This window comes from Mobula birostris, chromosome 16 (assembly GCF_030028105.1).
Source record: "Mobula birostris isolate sMobBir1 chromosome 16, sMobBir1.hap1, whole genome shotgun sequence".
Taxonomy (NCBI): Eukaryota; Metazoa; Chordata; class Chondrichthyes; order Myliobatiformes; family Myliobatidae; genus Mobula; species Mobula birostris.
In genome coordinates this window covers 51928289-51948760 of record NC_092385.1, presented here as the reverse complement: position 1 = coordinate 51948760, position 20472 = coordinate 51928289, and the positions used below count along the sequence as shown (strand labels likewise).

Below are 20472 nucleotides of genomic sequence, written 5' to 3'. Positions count from 1 at the left end.
TATATTTTCCAGTAAATGCCTGCAAGAAAATGAATCACAAGGAAGTATATGGTGACATATCAATACATTGATAATAAATTTACTTGCCTTTGCACTGAGAAATTTATGCCACTGTTAGCAATGACGTAAGGATGAGTAGAATAAAGTATTGGTTTTATGGATTTAACATCAGAATCAGGCTTTTTATCACTGACATGACATGAAATGTGTTATTTTGTGGCAACAGTACAGTGCTAGTCAGAAAAAAATGTCCAAGTTACTAAAATGAATATAGTGCAAAACGGGAATAATGAGATAATGTTCATGATTTTATGGATCATTCAGAAATCTGATGGTGGAGGGGGAAGGTGTATCTTAAATTTTAAGTGTGGGTCTTCAGACTACCTCGATGATACTAATGTGCCAGATGAAGGCATGTCCTAGACAAAGTTTCTTAATGATGCCACTGCCTTGAGGTGCCTCCTCTTGAAAATTCCTTTGATGATGGGGAGGGTTGTGCTGCTGATGGAGGTGGTTGAATCTGCATCCCTCTGCAGCCTCTTGTGATCCCATGCAAAGGAGCCTCCCTACCTGGCTGTGATGCAACCAGTCAGAATGCTTTGCACCGTACATGTGTAGAAGTTAGCAAGAGTCTTTGGTGGCATACCCAATCTCCTCAAACCCCTGATGATATAGAGCCACTGGTGTGCTTCCTTCATGACTGCTTTGATGTGTTGGGCCTAAGATAGATCCTCTCAATTGTTATATTGGAGTAGTTTTTGATTGTAATGGCTGCTGTTCAGTGCACAAGAAATCCATGTGCTTGTTTTAGCCCAGGGTTAATCTTTATCAACAAGGTGATGAAATTGTGACTCGGAAAACTCTGCTGTGTTCTCATTCTGTAACAGTAAATGATGCCCAGGACAGCTTCCACAATGAATGATGCATTGGAATTGGTTAACAATTGCAGAGGAGGCATGGATCCCTCTAAATGTGTTTTTTTTTTACTTGTTTGCCACTGAGAAGGATTTTGGATTCGATTCAAAGGCAGAAATTTGAACCTTGCAGGTGCAGATTAGAGCTCCATAGTCACATGCTCAGGAACACAGTATAGATTATTTTCAAATCACAGACAGACCAGTGCCTGAATTTTTAAAAAAAACATTTGCAGCAGATGCAGATTATACACTCTATCCCCCTGGTTGTTGAAGCTTTTTCTCTCAGAGCGAATAGAGTCTGATGCAACTGCAGAAGGTTGTCCTCTTTTCCGCCTCTGCTTTCTGCACGATTCTTGGGTGGCTGCCAATGTCTGTCATCCAGTTACATAAGCTCAGCTTGTTTCCTGGAATCTGGCCCCTCAGCTGATGTGTGACCTTCAGCAGTAATTGCCAGTGGATTTATGTGAGGTTGGAGAGGGATGGGGGTGGTGGTGGGTGAGAATGTGGAGCTCGTTACTGTGATGTATTAGTAATGCAATGCAGACTGAATTGAGAAGCGGAGTGAGGTGGGAAGTTCAGCCTGTCAAATGCTTGTATGCATAAGCTGAGGTACTCTTTAATTAATGTAGTACAGCAGTGAAGCTAAGTTTTTTTGCTATGAGCAATTTGGCAACTGTTTTTTCTTGAAAGTGGGTGTTTCTATTGAGTTCCTTTGATGCCGTTTGAGCCACGGGCTGATCGAGCAATCAGCCAGCCACCCGTTCGTTGCCATGACAACGAATAGCCTGCTTCTCCCGAGCAAGACAAATGCTCACTCACCTGCCTGTACTTTGTTTTTGGTTTCTGCTCTTCTCCGCCCCCTTTCAAGACCCTTTCTTCTATCCAATCCAGCCATTACTTCTACTTGATTTAGAGACTGGAAGTTCTTCAGCATTAAGTGTGAAATAGAACGAGCAATCCCCAAAGGTTGATAGCTGCGTCTGACACTCCAATGCTGCCGGCCAGATGAGGTAGCTTACGTAATTATGCAGTTCACAAACATACTAAACCCAGACCTCTGAAAGGAAATTTGGGAAGAGGGGTGCAATACTTTGCTGTCACCATTCAGTATGCTTATCAGTGTCCATCAGTGCTAGTCCCTTGTTCTTCAGTTCTGCCAATCTGCCTGTGAGTTCCCCCACCTCTCCACACCATTTGGAGAAAGGAATAGGTTCTGAGAATTATATTTTTACAGGAAGAAGCAGGCAGAAGGGCATATCCTGCAATCATGGCTTGTAATTGTTAACAGTAAAGTAATTAAAATTATGAATAATCAAAAGCCCACAATTTAATGAACAGATTGCAAGGGAATGGTGATGGTAAGGAGGAAGAGAGGCAAAGCTATGAAGGGTTCAGATGTGAAATGTTGCATGCTAAAGAGCAAATATTAGAACACCAAGCAGTTGAGTACTTACCCAGTCTTCTAAGGTTACTTATTATGACCGAAAGCATCCTGATTTCTCTTTTCTCTGCAACGTTTGGCCAGCAGGTTGGTTCCCCAGTTAACAGGGTAGCAATTTGAGCTGTGTATGGATTTTGTACATTCTGCACATGACTATTTTGTCATGGTTTTGCAACACGTCCTAAAAATGTGTTGGTAGGTCAGATGGCTGTTCTAAATTCTTAGTGTAGGTAAATGCATAAGGAACAAAAGGGGCAAAGGGAATTAGTTCCAGGGGAAACAGGAATTCGACTGTTGGGATTGCTTGGGGTCAGTTGATGTGGGAGCTCTGGACTAAATGGCTGCCTTCCCTGCTGTAATAAGTTAATGATTTGGGCTCAACATCTGACTTCAGCTCTGCTTCATTACCACCTGAAGTAGAAGGTATGCATAGTGGAGCTTGGCTTCATGACATAAAGATGACCATAACACTGCAAACTAAGTCAATCTGACTGGCTTTTTCCTCCATAATAAAACAAATCTCATTTTCTGTTAGTAATCTGGCATTTGTGCCAATTCTGTTATAGGTGACTGTCATGCTTTGAGTCAGGGGGCTGTAAATGTGCGGCAACAGAGTTGATCTAAGATGTTCGAGTGCAAACCTAAGGGAGTACCTCACTGTTTGAGACACTGTCATCAGAGGAAACTTTTAAAGCAAGATTTCTTCTGTTGCCTCAAATGGAAATAAACGAGCCTGTTTTCTAAGCGCAGCAAGGTGATCCTCTTTGGTATTAGTCATTCAGATGTGCATCCCTCACAATAGCAATGAATCTCATTGCTTATTATGGGACCTTGTTGTACTCAGCATGGTTGGTGAGTTACTAGTGTAACAGTGATGACATCATTTGAAAAGGACTTCATTTGCTGTAATCCCCTTCGAGGTACCCTGCCACAGAAAGATGCTGGTAGTACTACATTCCAGTTTTCTTGAGCTGTTGAGCTCCTATGAGTTTCAGCTTCATTACAGAGGCTCCTGTAGCATAGGGGTGCAAAGGCTTGTAAGGTCAGGTGGCTATTTTCATTTGTCTTGATGCTATTTTTTTCCATGGGAGGGGGAAGCCTTTTTGTTTTACATCCATTAAAACTAATTGTGGGGTAAATTTAAGCCCCAAAAGCATATTGCTCTTTACCATAAAGACTTATTACTCTTTGCTGGGATTGTCAGTAACAGGGTACTAGGGGTATCTGTCATTCCAGTTCCCTGGGTGACTTTAATCCTTTCCCTACCACATGGAAGATATGTGCATCAACACACTGACTGAAGAGCCACCTTTATTACACTTAGATTCTTAGAAAGGAAATTATTTGCATTTTATGGTGCTCGTTATGGTCTAAAGTTGTCCCAACACTGCATGTTTTGAAGTACTGCTTCAAATGTTGTAGTGAAAGAACCACAGCAGTATACAAAGGCACAGAGCAATGTGAAAATTACTGCTGGTTTTGGTTTGATGGGCTAATATTGTCCTGACTACACGGAGAAAACCCCATCACCTCTGTAATTCGCTCCCTGGGATCTCCAGCAGTCACTTGTGAGGGCAAGCATAGCTTTGTCCTAATGAAGGGTCTCATTTCGAAATGTCGACTGTTTATTCCTCTCCATCGATGCTGCCTGACCTGCTGAGTTCCTCTGGTATCTTGCGTGTGTTGCCCTGGATTTCCAGCATCTGTAGAATGTCTTGTGTTTATAGCTTTGTCCTGATGTCCTTAAGATGATGTCTTCCCTAGTGTCACATTCTTCCGGATGAAAGCCTGGGTTATGTGCTCATATCCCAAGCTTCTTCCGATATGGGTTTTGCAGAGGTGTGTGTGGGTGGAGGGAGGGTGGTGGTTGTCGCTGAACTGAAACTGATGAATGTGTTGTGTGACCCAGATTTGCTAGTGGAGGCAGTCTCAGTTGAAAAGAAATCTTCTGGATGATACACAATCCCCTTAAAAATAAATTTTCACTTCATCTAAGTGGGCAGCTGCGGTGATTCATTAAACTGTGTGTGAAAGATATAATGAACTAGCCTGTGGGAAAATCTACTGCATTTTTCCACGAAATTAGGGAGTGGTAGGAAAGGGAACAAACATTTAAGATGAATTTCAACAGAAATCTCTTCCTCATATTTCACTGCCCTGGTCTATTGTTAGTAGTACTGTTTCTAAGAATGTGTGCTAAACTTTTAACGATGAAACAGTGCTCACAAGGGAACTGATGCATTGACTTATCTGTTCTGGGCAGGAGGTGCCTCCTTTTAATCTGAGCTGGCTTCAAAGATGGACTTTCTTCATTCCACACAGACCAGATTTTGATGTTATTTCATGTCCTGATTTTTTTTTTTGTGCAGCTGAAATCAGATTTAGTGCTAAAGGGATTAAACTAAAGAAACCAAGTTGATTTCTCAGAGCTGATCTTCTGATTTTACAGAGGGCTGTTAACTCTTAAAATGGCATATGGAAGTGGTAGAAAGGTTCAGCACAAATTAAAAGGCTTTGCTGTTGTTGCACGCCTTGACTGTAACATGGTACAGTGGCTGACATCAGCCATTGTTCAACGAGCAAGTCCTTTTCTCTTCCTTTCTAGAGTCATAAAGCACTAAAACATTGAAAAAGACCCTTTGGTCCATCTAGTCCATGCTGAACTATTAATCTGCCTAGTCCCATCGACCTGCACCCGCACCATAGCCTTCCATACCCCTCCCATCCATGTACCTGTTGGAATTTGACCTGCAACTCATTCCACACTCTCACCAAGTGAAGAAGTTCCACCTTATGTTTCCCTTAAATATCTCACCCTTCACCTATGACCTTCAGTTGTAGTCCCACCCAACTTCAGTGGGAAAACCTGGTTGCTGTTACCCTGTCTATACCCCTCTTAATATAATTTTGTGTAGCTCTATCAAATCTCCCCTCAATCTTCTATATTCCAAAGAATAAAGCCTGAACCTATTCAATCTTTCCTTATAACTCAGGCTCTCCAGTCCCGGGCAACATCCTAGTAAATTTTCTCTGTACTCTTTCAACCTTGTTTACATCTTTCCTGTAGATAGATGACCAAAATTGCATACAATACCCTAAATTAGGCCTCACCAGCGTCTTGTACAACTTCAACATAACACCTGAACTCCTGTACTCAATATTTTGATTTATAAAGACCAATGTGCCAAAAGTTCTCTTTAATAGGTTTCAGTAGGTACATTTAATGTCAGAGAAATGTATACAATATACATCCTGAAATTCTTTTCCTTCGCAAACATCCACAAAAACAGAGGAGTGCCCCAAAGAATGAATGACAGTAAAATGTTAGAACTCCAAAGCCCCCGCAGCTCCCCACTCCCATGCATAAGCGGCAGCAAAGTGACAACCCCCCTCCCCCACCAGCAAAAAGCATCTGTACCCTCCCCCATGCACTCAAGTGTGCAGCAAAGTATCAATAAAGACACAGACTTGCAATACCCCAAAGACTACTCATTCACCTGGTAATTCGACATACCACAGGCGCTCTCTTTCCCTAAAAAGGGAAAAGAGGTGTTCCCACTTCAAAGCAAGAGGGGAGACAAAACAAAACAACTTGCCAGTTTATGGTGTTAAAAGTTTTTTCTAGGCTTTATGGACCCTACCTACCTGTGATACCGCTTTCAAGGAATCCTACTGTTCTCCTCAGTGCCCTACCACTCACCATTTAAGTTCTACTCTGGTGTGTCCATACTCAGATTACACTTGCTGATCCAGTTTACCGCTTTATCCTCCAGAGCTTTGATTATAGATGACAAACAACAATGGACCCAGCACCAATCCCTGCAGCACACCACTATTCACATGCCTCCAGTCAAAGATGCAACTATCTTCTCCTGTGAAGCCAATGCCAAATGCAATTTACTACCTCAATTTGAATGCCAAGTGAATAAACCTTGACCAACTTGCCGTTTGGGATCTTGTCAAAGGCCTTGCGAAAGTCTATGTAGACACCATCAACTTTCCTGATAACTTCCTTGGTTGGACATGACCTGCTATGCACAAAGCCATGTTGACTATCCCTAATCAGTACTTGTCTATTTAAATACTTGTATATGTGCTCGGGTCCCAGCAATTTCTGCACTAGCCTCCCACAGGGTCTGAGGGAAGACCTAGTCAAGTCCCGGGGATTTATTCACCCTGATTTGCCTCAAGATAGTAAACCTTTCCACATCTGTAATCTGTATACAGTCCATAACCTCACTGCTGCTTTGCCTCACTTCTATAGACTCCATGTCTATCTCCCAAGCAAATTCAAATGCAAAAAACATACAAAATGCTGGTGGAAATCATCTACGGAAAAGAGTAAACAGTGGCATTTTGGGCTGAGACCCTTCTTCAAGGCCCTTTTTTAGGCATTGCTTGGATTTCCAGCATCTGTAGATTTTCTCGTGTTTGCACAGATGAGAATGATCTCCTCCATCTCTTTTGGCTCCATACATAGATTACTACTCTGATCTTTCAGAGGATAAACTTTGTCCCTTGCTATCCCTTTTGATCATAATATATCTGTAGAAGCCCTTGCGGTTCTTCTTCACCTTGCCTGCGAGAGCAACTTCATGGTATTTTAGCCCTTCTGATTTCCTTGTGTGTTCTCTTGCATTTCTTATGCTCAAGTACCTCATTTACCCCTTCCTGCCTGTTCCTGCCATGCACCACCTTCTTCGTAACCAGGACCTCAATATCTCTTGTAAACCAAGGTTCCCTTGCCTTTTCTACATGCTCTTTGCTCTCTGCTCCAATCACTTTATCTTGCCATTCTCAATTTTCTGTATTTCCTCTGTTCTTTTGACTGTTGCAATTAGCAGTTGTTTTCACTCCCAGATGAACTCAATGCCTTCTGTGGTCACCTTGACCATCAAAACATGGAGACACTTTCATGAGCTCCCATAGCTCCAGATGACCCTGTGATTTCAGTCTGTTTTGACTGTTTCACCCTCTGATATAAAATAGTCTTACTTCAGTTATTACGCTCTTGCATCCAAGTTTATTCTAAAGGCTTCAGCACTCAGTCCAGGAAAAAAAAAATTCAGTGAGAGACTGCCGTGGTGTTAACACTGGTTTGAAATCATCATGGAGCTCCTCTTGGGTGGAAGAAATGGATTTTGGGCTTCCTGAATGGGAAGCAGGCTCTCGAGTTGGCCTGCCTTGTATTTTTCCCTCAGCCAACATCACTGGATCAAATCATCTGCTTTTTTTAATCTGGATGACTTTGACATTCTCCCCACTGGTTCCAGTTGCTCACATTCAGCCCATAACCCTCCAAACCCCTCCGCTCTATGTTCCTATCTAAATTCCTCTTGTGCTACAGTAGTGACCTCAGCAACCACTTCCTCTGCTAGCTCATTCCAAGTACTTATTACCCTCTGTGTAACAAAGCTTCTTTAAAATTTCCCCCCTTTTGTCTTGCATCTGTGATCTCTAGTTTTCACCTTCCCAAACCATGGTGAAAAGTCCATGATCATCCTGCTTACCCATACTCCTCGTGGTTTTCTAAACTTCTCTGAATTTGCTTCCTTTTCTGAGGTCTATAGCCAGTGTCAAAGATGATGGACTTTGCACCTGCTCCATTGCATCTTAGCACAGAGGCCTGAGTTCTGAGAAGTGGGTGGTGGGGAGAAATCCTTCATGATGCTTAGGGTGTAAACAGAGGTAGACAGAGAAAATAAAGCAACTCTGGACCTGTCAAGTGCAGATCACAACAGTGCTAGGAATCTGAAATAAATCGGAATGCAGAAAATACTCAGCAGTTAAACAGTAACATATGTTTTGCCTTATTAAACAATAAATAGGGCATTTCTGCCTTTTCTATGTGATTCGTTGGAAAAGAACTTGGGCTTCTCACTTGTGCGTGTGAAGTGCATATGTCACTTACCAATTTAATCCTTCTGTTTAAAGCTGTAGGAATTTAAGACCATAAGTTGTTAGGAGCCGAAATAATAGGCCATTTGGCCCATCAAGTTCACTCTGCCATTTCATCATGGCTGATCCATTTCCCCCTCAGTCCCAATCTCCTGGCTTCTTCCCGTGTCCCTTCATACTAATCAAGAATCTATCAACCTCCACTTTAAATATACCCAGTAAATTGGCCTCCACAGTCACCTGTGTCAATGAATTCTACAGATTGGCTAAAGGAACTCCTCTTCATCTCCATTTCTAAATGGATGTACCTCTATTCTGAAACTGTGTCCTTTGGTCCTAGATTTCCCCCACCATAGGAAACGTCCTCTCCACATCCACCTTTCACTACTTAATCGGTTTAACTCGATAACTAAAAGGCACTGGGATGACAACTTTCCAGAAGTTGTTTAATCATATATGGAAAGTTGTCATCTCAGTGCCTTTAGTTATAAAGTTTCAAACTCTTTCTCATAGCCACACAATATAATCCCTTTTCATTTAGAAATGCATCCCTGATTCCCTCGCTCGATGTCCAATTTCTTGTTATCCCCTCCTTCTCATCATCATCTTTTGCAGAGTTGGAACATGTCCATGTTGTGAATGTTAAGCATGTGGCCTTGCATTGTATGACATTAACATAATTTGTTTTCAATAAGCAAGGCACATGATTTATTCAATGTTTTGTAAACTCTGGCTCAGGGACACTAGTTATTCCGTGAGCCTGTCTTGACTACTACTGCCCGCAAGAGTTGGACATGTTTATCAATTGTTTCTCTACAGATTTAAATACAACCTTGTTCTCTCTTGAATGAAGCCAGTGATCCCCAAACTTTGACTGAAAGCTCTGATTGTTCACAGTCATGAAAATATGAACCATTCTGTTCTCCAAACTAACCCAACATAATAAGTACCACAGAGGCAAAATTCAAAGGATGAAAAATGCAGGATTGAGGGTGTTGTATTTAAATGCATGTCATATTTGGAATAAGGTGGATGACCTCATGGTGCAGTTACAGATTGGTTGGTATGATGTTGTGGGCATCACTGAGTCATGGCTGAAAGAAGGCCATAGTTGGGAGCTTGATATCAAAGGATCTACTTTGTATCGAAAGGACAGGCAGGAAGGCATAGGCGATAGTGTGGCTCTGTTGGTAAGAGGTGGAATTACATCTTTAGAAAGAGGTGACATAGGGTTAGAGAATGTTGAATCATTATGGGTGGAGTTAAAAAATTGCAAGGGTAAAAATACAATTATGAGAATCATATATAGGCCTCCAAATAGTAGCCAAGATGTGGGGTTGAGATTAAAAATGGAGCTGGACCGGGCATGTAACAAGGATAATGTCACAATATAATGGGGGACTTCAGTTTGCAAGGGGATAGGGAAAATCAGGTTGGTGTCAAATCACAGGTGAGGGAATTTGTTGAATGCCTACAAGATGGCTTTTTGGAGCGGCTTCTGCTTGAGCCTACTAGGGGAAAGGCTATCTTAGATTGGGTGGTGCATAATAATCCAGATTTTATTAGGGAGTTTAAGGTAAAGGAACCCTTAGGAGGCAGTGATCATAATATGACTGAATCCAGCCTGAAATTTGAGAGGGAGAAGCATAAGTCAGTTGTATCAGTATTGCAGTGGAATAGAGGGAATTACAAAGTTATGAGAGGTGAACTTGCCCAGATAGATTGACGGAAGATTCTGTCAGGGATGACGACGGAGCAGAGATAGCTGAAGTTTCTGGGAATAGTTCACAAGGCACAGGATAGATATGTCCCCCAGACGTAGTTCTCAAATGGCAGGGGTAGGCATCCGTGGCTGACAAAGGAAGTTAAAAACTTCATAAGAGTCAAGGAAAAGGCATATAATGTAGCAAAAGTGAGTGGGAAGTTGGATGATTGGGAAGTTTTTAAAATCTAACAAAAGGCAACTTTAAAAAAGCCATAAGAATGGAAAAGATGAAATATAAGGGCTAACTAGCCAATCATACAAAGTAGGATATAAAGCTTTCTCAGTTATATAAAGAGTGAAAGGGAGGTGAGGGTTGATATTGGACCTCTGGAAAATGATGCTGGTGAGGTAGTAATGTGGGACAAAGAAATAACGGATTAACTTAGTAAGTACTTTGCTTTGCTCTTCTCTGTAGAAGTCACCAGCAGTGTGCTAGAGGTCCGTGAGAGTCTGGGAGAAGGAGTGAGTGCCATTGCTATTACATAAAGAAGAAGTGTTATGCAACTCAAAGGTCTTAAGGTGGGTAAGTCACCTGGACCAGATGGACTTCATCCCAGAGTCCTGTGAGAGGTTGCTAAAGTGACAAGAATCACTTGTTTCTGGCATGGAAAATTGCAAATATCACTTCACTCTTTAAGAAGGGAGGATGGCAAAAGAAAGGAAATTATAGGCCAGTTAGCCTAACCTCAGTGGTTGGGAAAGTGTCGAAGTCTGTTATTGAGGATGAGGTTTCAGGGTGCCTAGAGACTAATGATAAAGTAAATCAAAGTCAGCATAGTTTCTGCAAAAGGAAATCTTGCCTGACACATCTGTTGTGAGTTCTTCAAGGAAGTAACCGGCAGGGTGGACAAAGGAAAGGGAGTGGATGTCATTTACTTTATTTTCAGAAGGCATTTGATAAAGGTGCCACACATAGGCTGCTTAACAAGATAAAATTCCATGGCATCATGGGAAAGGTACAGGCATGGATAGAGGAATGGCTGACAGACGGAAGACAGAGAATGGGAATAAAGGAGGTCTTTTCTGGATGACTGCCAGTGACTAGTGGTGTTCCTCAAGCGTCAGTATTGGGACTGCTACTTTTCACATTGTTTGTCAATAATTTAGATAATGGAATTGATAGCTTTGTGGCAAAGTTTGCAGATGATACAAAGATAGGTGAAGGGGTAGGTAGTGCTGAGGGAGCAAAGTGATTGCAGATGGACTGAGACAAATTGGAAGAATGGGCAAAAAAGTGGTAGATAGAACAGTTTTGGGAAATGTAACGCACTGTAAGGTTTCACTGCTAATGTAATGGTTTCTCTGCAATATTTCACTGCTAATGAAATGGCCTCTGTAATGTTTTACTGCTAAGGTAATGGTTTCTCTGTAGCAGCAATGTTTGGATTATGACTAGAGATAACAGGGGTTTTGGAATGTGTGCCATCCAATGAGAGGAATATTGGTCTTGTGGGTCTGAGAGAAGGAATTTCACGGTCTCTTGTCGGGGAGAGATGAAGGGAGAAGACGTGAGTGGAGAGAGTTGGTAGACTGATGGACGGAGTGGACTTGGAGCGAGGGTCTGGGGGTCAGTGACGCTCGGAGGTTGATGGGGAACAAATGGATGAAACTGTGAGCTCCAAACAACAGGAATTCTGCAGATGCTGGAAATTCAAGCAACACACATAAAAGTTGCTGGTGAACGCAGCAGGCCAGGCGGCATCTCTAGGAAGAGGTACAGTCGACGTTTCAGGCTGAGACCCTTCGTCAGGACTAACTGGAGGAAGAGTGAGTAAGGGATTTGAAAGCTCCAACGTGCATATTAGACTGTTTCAATAAAATGGACCCGTTTTCTTTTTATTTACTAACTCTATAGACCAGCAGTCCCCAACCACTAGACTGCGGACCGGTACGGGGTCGCAAAGCATGTGAGGAAACGATATGAGTCAGCTGCACCTTTCCTCATTCCCTGTCACGCACTGTTGAACTTGAACATACAGTTGCCAACTGTCCTGTATTTGCCAGGACATCCCGTATATTGGGCTAAATTGGTTTGTCCCATACGGGACCACGCTTGTCCCATATTTGCCCCGCTAAGGTAGAGCATTCCTATGAAACCTTTCATGCCGAAATGGCGTGAACTGAAGAAGCAATTACCATTAACTTACATGGGAAAAATTTTTGAGGGTTCCCAGACCCAAAAAATAACTTACCAAATCATTCCAAATAACACATAAAACTGAAAATAACACTAACATATAGTAAAAGCAGGAATGATATGATAAATGCACAGCCTGTATAAAGTACAAATAATGTATGTACAGTATAGTCGGGAAGATGAAGGCAAAACCGATTGGTGGGGGGAAAAAAATCGGCACGTACGCGCATGCGCACACAGGTGCCCGCGCAAGGCTTCATGGTCATGGTAGTCTTTCCTGTGGTAAATTGTGCCGGGATTTGACTGCTACTTTTGTCCCTTATTGGGAGTGAGAAAGTTGGAAACCCTAACTGTAAAAGACATGTTGAGGTGAGTTTAACCCTACTTGAACACCCTCTTCCCCACCCCCCTCCCCCGGTCCGCAAGAATATTGTCAATATTACACCGGTCTGCCGCGCAGACCCCTGCTATAGACAGATTAAGATTTATAAAGTTCAGTTGTTTAATTGCATATGATGTACTCTCTGATATTTAACAGTACAGATTTGTAGCTGGGCAACACATCATGTAGCATCCACCCAAGCAAGATTTCTCAAGTTTGGCCGGGCTGGAGGCAGGCTTCCACTAGATTAAGCTGCTAGCTGAAGCTGAGGGTTACAGTATGATAATGCATTTTGGTAAAAGGAACAAAAATGCAGACTATTATCTGAATGAGGAGAAAATTCTGACATCAGAGGTGCAAAGGGACTTGGGAGTCCTCATGCAAGACTCCCAGACTATTGATTTATAGGTTAAGTCTGTGGCAAAGGAGGCAAATGAGTTGGCAGTTATTTCAAGGGGAATAAAATATAAAAACAAGGGGATAATACTGAGGCTTTATAATATATTAGTCGGGTTGCACTTGGAGTATTGTCAACAGTTCTTGGCCCCATATCTCAGAAAGGATGTGTTGTCAATGGAAAGAGTCCAGGGGAGGTTCAAGATGATGATTCCAGGAATGAAGTGGTTAACATACAAGGAGTGTTTGGCAGCTTTGGGCCTGCACTCACTGGAATTTAGAGGAATGTGGGGGGGTGGGGATCTCCTTGACACCTACCAAATGTTGAAAGGACTAGATGAAGTGGACGTGGAGAGGATGTTTCCTATGGCACAGCCTCAAAACTGAAGGGAAATCCTTTCGAACAAAGGTAAGGAGGATTTATTTTATATAGCCAGGGAGCAGCAAATCTGTAGAATACTCTGCCAGAGACAGCTGTGGAGGCCAAGACTGTGGTATATTTAAAGCGAAAATTGATAGTTTCCTGATCGGTCAGGGCATCAAAGGTTATGGCAGGAAGGCAGGTTGTTGGGGTTGAGTGGAATCTGGGATCAGTCATGATGGAACGCCAGAGCAGACTCGATGCGCTGAATGGCCTAGTTCTGCTCCTGTGTCCTAAGGTCTTGTGCTTGATGTCACAGACCATGCAATTTATGGAATTGGGGCTATCATAGGGATTGCTGAGAATTCTGACCAGTCCTATAGACTGCATGCTGTATATTTTGTATTTGGTTCTTTTTTTTTTAACTTGGAATCTGATTTGCTGCCTTAGATCAAGAACGATAACAGATGATCTTTGGCATCACTTGTCCACATCAATTGTCAATAAACTTGTCAATTATCTAATCAAGTTGTCACACACAAAGGTTTGTCTTTACATCAGGAAACAGGACAGGGGGATCTCTTGGCCTCGTGATGGCTATCATTAAAAATCTCCAAGGTCAGACAAGCTTAAATGGTTCAGATAGATTTAAATACATTTAGAAGGGTGAACAAGGATTTGATTGAAACATAAAATACTGAAAGGTCAGGTGCAAAGGATGTTTCTTCCTGCAAAATGACTAAAACTTGGATCACCGTATTAAGTACAAAGATTTGCCATTTAAGATTGAGACAAGATTATGTTTTTACATGCGGAGTGTCCTGAATCTTTGGAGACTCTTCCTCATGGAGCAGTGGAAGCAGACAGTCACAGTTGTACCAGAGCAAGTAATGAGGAATTGAGGTTCCATCAAATCACCCATAACCTTTTGTGGAGCTGGCAGGAAGGGTCAAATGGCTGACTCTTGCTTGTAACTTGTATGTCAGTGAATTATTAAAACAAGTCCCGCTGTCTTTATGGCATTTGCAGCTTCTCCCCAAGAACACGGGTTGCCTCTGGTTGCTCTCACTTCCTCCCAAATTCCAGAGACGTATGGGTTAGCAGATCTCATGGTGCAATTGGGTGTCTTGGGCTTGTTGAGCTGGAAGGGCCTGTTTCCAGCTGCTGTCTACAAAATTGTCAGCCACAGGTAAGGTTGATTTGTTTCAAGTGCAGCCCCCCCAGCCACCCTCAGGGTCGTTCGCCTCGCTGTCGTCTAGGGAAACAGCCTCGGCCCCGCCAAACTGGGTAATAGTTTGTGTGGATGCTGTGTGAGGTACCCCACCCCGCCCAAATAACAGACAATACATCAGATGCAATTAAATGATTTACAGTTTATAGATATTACTGGAACTATATAATTAAGAGAGAAAAAAATACAAAAGGAAAATAAAAGGTGCCACACTTATCAAAGTTCAACCTCTTCGTGCACAAAACAGTTGGAGCTCAAGGACCTTCTTCTTCACCCTGCGACCCCCTTGGACCACCTCGACCGGCCGCCTGGGACCAACAATAGTGGTCGACCAGACGCTCCACACGAGTCCGTTTCCGTCTCTTCGCCGAATGCCCTTCTCGGGGTCCGACCCCGTTAGCGGACTCACAGCACCTCGTCCATCCTCTGTCTCGCTCTCCCGCCTTCTGCCCCAAAACCCCGCGCATACAGTATCTTCAAATACACCAAAAACATAACAACTATCCCAATTGGTTAATAGCACCCTCTTATCACCCTCTAAACCAAAACAAGCTGCTAGCGTAAACTTTCTCAGCGTTTAACACAACAAAGCCGCATTCTCCACATTAACATAACAAAGACGCCATTTTAATTAGCCTCCGCAGTAACATAAAAGTCGAAACCCCCTTACACAAGTATTTAATGAATATATTGAGTAGACACTTCTGGTTGGTGGACAGCAATATCTCAACAGTATAGAAGACATTACCCAGGTCACTTATCCTACCCATGAATTTAAGTCTCAACCATTGGATTTAATGTTCCAAATGCAAAATTGATGACTTTCAGATTAACATGGTTTCTGATATTGCAGCAGTAACTACAGTTGTAATACTTCCATGCCTTACTTGGTAGTGTAGCTGTATCTTCAGAGCATGTCTTATCCTTCATAGCAGTCGCTATTTGCCCTGGACCTTAAATGGATTTGGGTAGGTTATCTAATCCAGATAATGCTCCCATTTTGCTTCATCTTAATTCACACTTTGACTTTTGTCGGAAACCTCTGCCTTTTGACACCGGCTCAGCTGTTCAGTGTGTACATTACAGGCTGATGGCAAAGGATCAAAAAGTAGTTGAATGTATTAAATATTCCTCTGGTTCAGAGAGGAAAAACTTACTGTATGCTTTGTATTAGCCTTGGATCCAATTATGGCAAGGCACATGTCTGAAGGCAATATGTGAAGTCATTTTTTTTCTTTCCAACTCTTGTTAGTTAATTCAGACTGACAAAAGAACCATGCCTCTGCAAGTGTATAGCTGCAGGGGCCGAACTTCCAATCTCTGTGCACCTGATTTAGACACTATATGGTTTCTAATTGCTTTTGTGGATAACTTGCTAGTTGAGGAAGATTTGTGCTTAACTGAGGACATTTGATGGTGAGGATATAGATTTAAGATAAATAGTAAAGAATCATGGGATTGGTAGCAGAGGAGAAATTCAGTGTATGTGGTGGACCATAATTTGCAATATATTCCCTGAAAAGATGGTAAATATATTTTAAGTAGAAGGTTGCAAAAGGGACTAGGGTATGTACCCAAAAATCCTTGGGCCATGTAGCATTTTACATCTAATTGCATTGTTGGAAAAAAAAGAGGCATGGGCAAAATGACTCTGTGTGTGTGTGTGTGTGTGTGTGTGTGTGTATAAAAAGATTACATGGTTTCCCTTAAATGAATTCATGTCAAGTTCAGTTTCTTGTCATGTGCACGAGTAGGGTGTGGTGCAGGGACATGGAAAACTGTATCACCAGCAGGTAGGTTCAGACAATGCACAACTAAGTCATTCATTAATTCTATAAGACAGTGACATGAGCGATAAAAGTACAACATTATTGCAGTACAAGAACACACTAAGGCGCAAACAGAGACAAGTTCATGATAGGCCAAGTGTTCCATTGCTGAGGTAGGATCAAGATTGTGTGGGTTAGTTTAGGAACCTATAGGTTGTTGGAAGGCAGATGTTTTTGAACCTGTTAATTTAGGGACCTTGGGCTTCTGTACTTCTTGTCTTACAGAAACAGTGAAAAGAGGACATGACCTTGATGATTGGGATCCTTGAAGATAAATGCCACCTTTTTGGGGCAGTTCTTCCTGTAAGTGGCAGTGATCTGAAGTAATTGTAGGATAAGAGAGGAATTGGGGAACAGTTGTGTTTTTCATCCGGATGGTAGCAGGAGTATATATCTTGAAGCCTGATAGCATGGTTCAGGCAGAAACCTGCATTACATTTATCCTGTACTTAGATGTGTGTACTGAATGAGCTGTGACTGGTGCTGGAAGATGGCTCTTTTTCAGTTAGCATAAAGAAGGTGGACTGATTGGACTCTTCTTGTGTCATCAATTTCTGTGAATCGTCCATGATAAGGAAACTTCTAGATGGAGTTCAATCTGGGAATTCTGAATTCAATTGAGACCAAGAAGATGAACCAACTGGTTAGTTACTCTAAAGCTAGCATAAGTAAGATTGACCTTGCAGGTGTTAATCAAAATCTGTCATTTATTTATCTGCTTTAGAAATATATAAACGAATAGTTTGCAAGACAATTTCTATTCAAAACAGTTATAGACCTGAAAGGATACTAATTATGTTAATGATGGAAGGTTCCTGTACATATTTACTAACTGTGAAACTTAAAGAATTTCATCTGGGATTTTTCTGACAGGCTCTTGAAAAGCTGAATGCAGTTTTTGGTCACAGAAAACTCATTCAGCTCACAGAAGTATTGGTCATATTGTAAAAGTGTATGAAGTTTTCAAAATCAAATTTGAATGCATTCTGATGGCTTTTCCATTTCAGTAGGTGGTGAGTCATTAATGATAAGGGAACATCCTGCTACCTTGGGGCCTTGTGTTTTGAAAACAAAATGTTTGTTCTATTCTGATACAGTACTGCTGTAGGAAAGGATGTTACAAGTCATATCTGTCTTGTCATTTTCTCCCTTAACTGCTAATCCAAAAGTTTGGATAGGTTTGGAAAGGTGCAGAGGAAGAAGCTTAATGAGCATCTTGGATGTGATTCTTACCTCTAACATTTTTTTGCCATATTTAAGGCAAGTTGTATAGTTATCCTGAGGAAACCGAGCAGGGACAGCCTTCTGACATCACTCTGCAAGCTAACTTCATTCAAGCTAGAGCTAATACTTAGCACAGGTTGGTTGTGCAATCTGCTGAGAGTTTGCTTCACCTTAACCACACACATGCTTGACCAACACACCCACGTGCATCATTATGGTGGAAGGAGGGCCAAGGTTGAGTGTATATGGTAAAGTGCTTTGCCTATAAACTGCATGGCTGCTTCTGCTACCTCGCATGTAGTTAATGTGCACTTTCCCAATCTCCTAAGCATATCCCTTTTTCTCCTTTAAAATGCTTGAACAGATTTTATAAAAAAAAAAGCTATTACCTATTTCACTAATATGTAGTTGAAATAATATTGTACTGCTTAACAAAAGTCAGCAGAAGGGATACTGTTTTGAATTGCATGCAGCATGTAATGTCTAACTCTTGTTTGGTAGTTGTGTGGAAAATTTAGATCTCTGCTGTTAATCAACACAATCTTGAAAAAGAAAATCTTGTTTTCTGCATGTCCATACTTCCTGCAGGAGCCTGATCAAAACCTGCCACAGAAACAGCTGGAAGATCAGAAACGGGTATGTAGATCTGCGTATGCTCACCTTAAACCAAGGAATAGCTGAAAAGGCCTTTTGGAAAGAAAGTCTTTGTTATGGATTCTGAAATGGATTGTCTGCTTTAGGAGATGAGATAATAGACATGATCCACAACATCATATGTTAATGTGATTATAATTCTATATTGGAGTGGAGGGATGCAAAATGCTTGAAGCAGGGTAAAATATTTTGTGTAAACTATTTAGAAAGGGAATCATGTTCCCAAAATACATAATTATTTTCCAGTAACACAGGCCTTGAAGGCGCGGCAGTGTTTTGATGTTTATATGTGAACGTATAAACAATGGGACAAAATTTGGACAATGGGACAAAATATTTAACTGTTTTTGTTGAAGAGTGAGATTCTCTGTCAAAATCCTAATTCTGTGTTTATGGAATGATCAGTTTTTTGCATTTCATTGAGGAGTGGAGAAGGAGGAAGCTAAATGAAGAGAGATTGAGACGAGGCTTGGATTATGATTGTGTAGGAGGACTTTTTTTTTTGTCCTGAGCTTTCTGCAGATGTTGAAATCCTTTCTGAAACAGCTGATTTACACTTGGTTTCTTATGACTTCACATTTGTAAATTTGTGCTATGTGGTTATTTCAAGAAATGGTGAATATTGAGGCTGTGATACTGCACTTTGGAAGGGACTCATTTGATTGTTGAGAATCACACAAAATGCAGGAAAACTCAGCAGGTCAGGCATCATGTATGAAATGAATAAATAGTTGACGTTTGGTCGAGACCCTTCATTGGGACTGGAAAGGAAGGGGGAAGATGCCAAAATAGAAGATGGAGGGAGGGGGGAAGAAAGACAAGCTAGAACGTGAGGTGAAGTCAGGTGTGTGGGGGAGAGGAGTGAAGTAAGAAGCTGGGTAGTGATAAGTGGAAAAGGAAAGGGCTGGAGAAGGAGGAATATGGTAGGAGAGTAGATTGGATCATAGAAGAAGGGGAAGGATAAGGGGCACCAGGAAGGAATTGAAATGGTTAGCCACCAGGAAATAGCAACTTTCTGCAGGCGGAGCTGAATGGGAATGGTGATAGGAATTGAAATGGTTGGCTGACCATTTCAATTCTTATCCCCGTTCCTTTCCCGACATGTCAGTCCATGGCCTCCTTTTCTGCCATGATGAGGCCACTGTGAGGATGGAGGAGCAACACCTCATATTCCACTTGGGTAGCCTCCAACCTGATGGCATGAACATTGATTTCTCCACCTGGTAATTATCCCCTCCCCTTTTCACTCATCCTTACCTTTCTGCCATAGTCCACCCTTGTCTCCTATCATATTCCTTCTTCTCTAGCCCTTTGCTATTTCCATTTATCTTCCAGCTTCTAACTTCATCCCCTCTTCCCCACACATCTGGCTTCACTTATCACCTTCTTGTTTGTCCTTGTTACTCCTCCCTCCCACCTTCTTATTTTGGAATCTTCCCACTTCATTTCCAGTCCCAATGAAGGTTCTTGGTCTGAAACTTTAGCTGTTTATTCATTTCCATAGATGCTGCCTGACCTGTTGAGTTCCTCCAACATTTGTGTGTATCTTGCTCTGGGTTTCCAGCATCTGCAGGATCTCTAGTGTTTTTGGTCGTTGAGAATGTTTTATTTTACACCTGTATTTCCAAACAGTAGTTGTTTTTAAAAGCTGCAGAAATGAAATGATAAATTAGCCCATTGCGAGCTATTGGCTCCTTATGTTTTTTTTCGATTATGTGAAAGGTTGCAGATTGTTTTTTCTGATTTGTAATTCACTAACCTGGGTTTGGATCTCTTCTTTAATATTTTGAAGAAATGGTAATAAAAATATTGCGGAGGTGTAGTTATTTCTTCAGTTGGTGACTCTGAAGCTGTCACTCAGTAAATTCAATGTAATCCACATTAATCCCCTAGATGTGATAATGGGAGTGAAATTGAAAGACTGTTTGTAATGTTTGGATCGCATTCAAAATGGAATTCCTGCTTTCGCCTATTTCCTTTTAGTGTAATTGACTACTTAAAGCTACCAACTTCAAGGTACTTGTGCCCAAGATAACTGGATGATTAAAACTTAGTAAAGGCTTGCTGAGTCACCAGCTTTTTTTTGTTTATTGAATAATTAGTTTGGTTGTATTGATCATAGGTTTTTTGGTTTGCCATTTTAAGTGATGTAGATGTTTTGCAGGCACTACACTGAAGATTCCACTCATTGTGGATGTGGGTTTATTGTTGGACTGTAGGTTTCCAAGAAGTGACGC

The 20472-nt window shown here is 41.7% G+C and overlaps 1 protein-coding gene across 9 annotated transcripts in view; it reads left to right on the top strand.

Moving 5' to 3' along the window:
• Positions 1–20472, top strand: part of itpr1b (inositol 1,4,5-trisphosphate receptor, type 1b) — a 542905-nt gene that overhangs the window by 285321 nt on the left and 237112 nt on the right. For 6 of the 9 annotated variants that reach the window (XM_072280628.1, XM_072280631.1, XM_072280629.1 and 3 more), the window contains one exon: positions 18170–18217. The exons of the other annotated variants lie outside the window; for them this stretch is intronic. In XM_072280628.1, coding sequence (XP_072136729.1) covers positions 18170–18217 — 48 coding nt within the window. The remainder of the gene's footprint in view (positions 1–18169; positions 18218–20472) is intronic. 9 annotated transcript variants of the gene reach the window in all.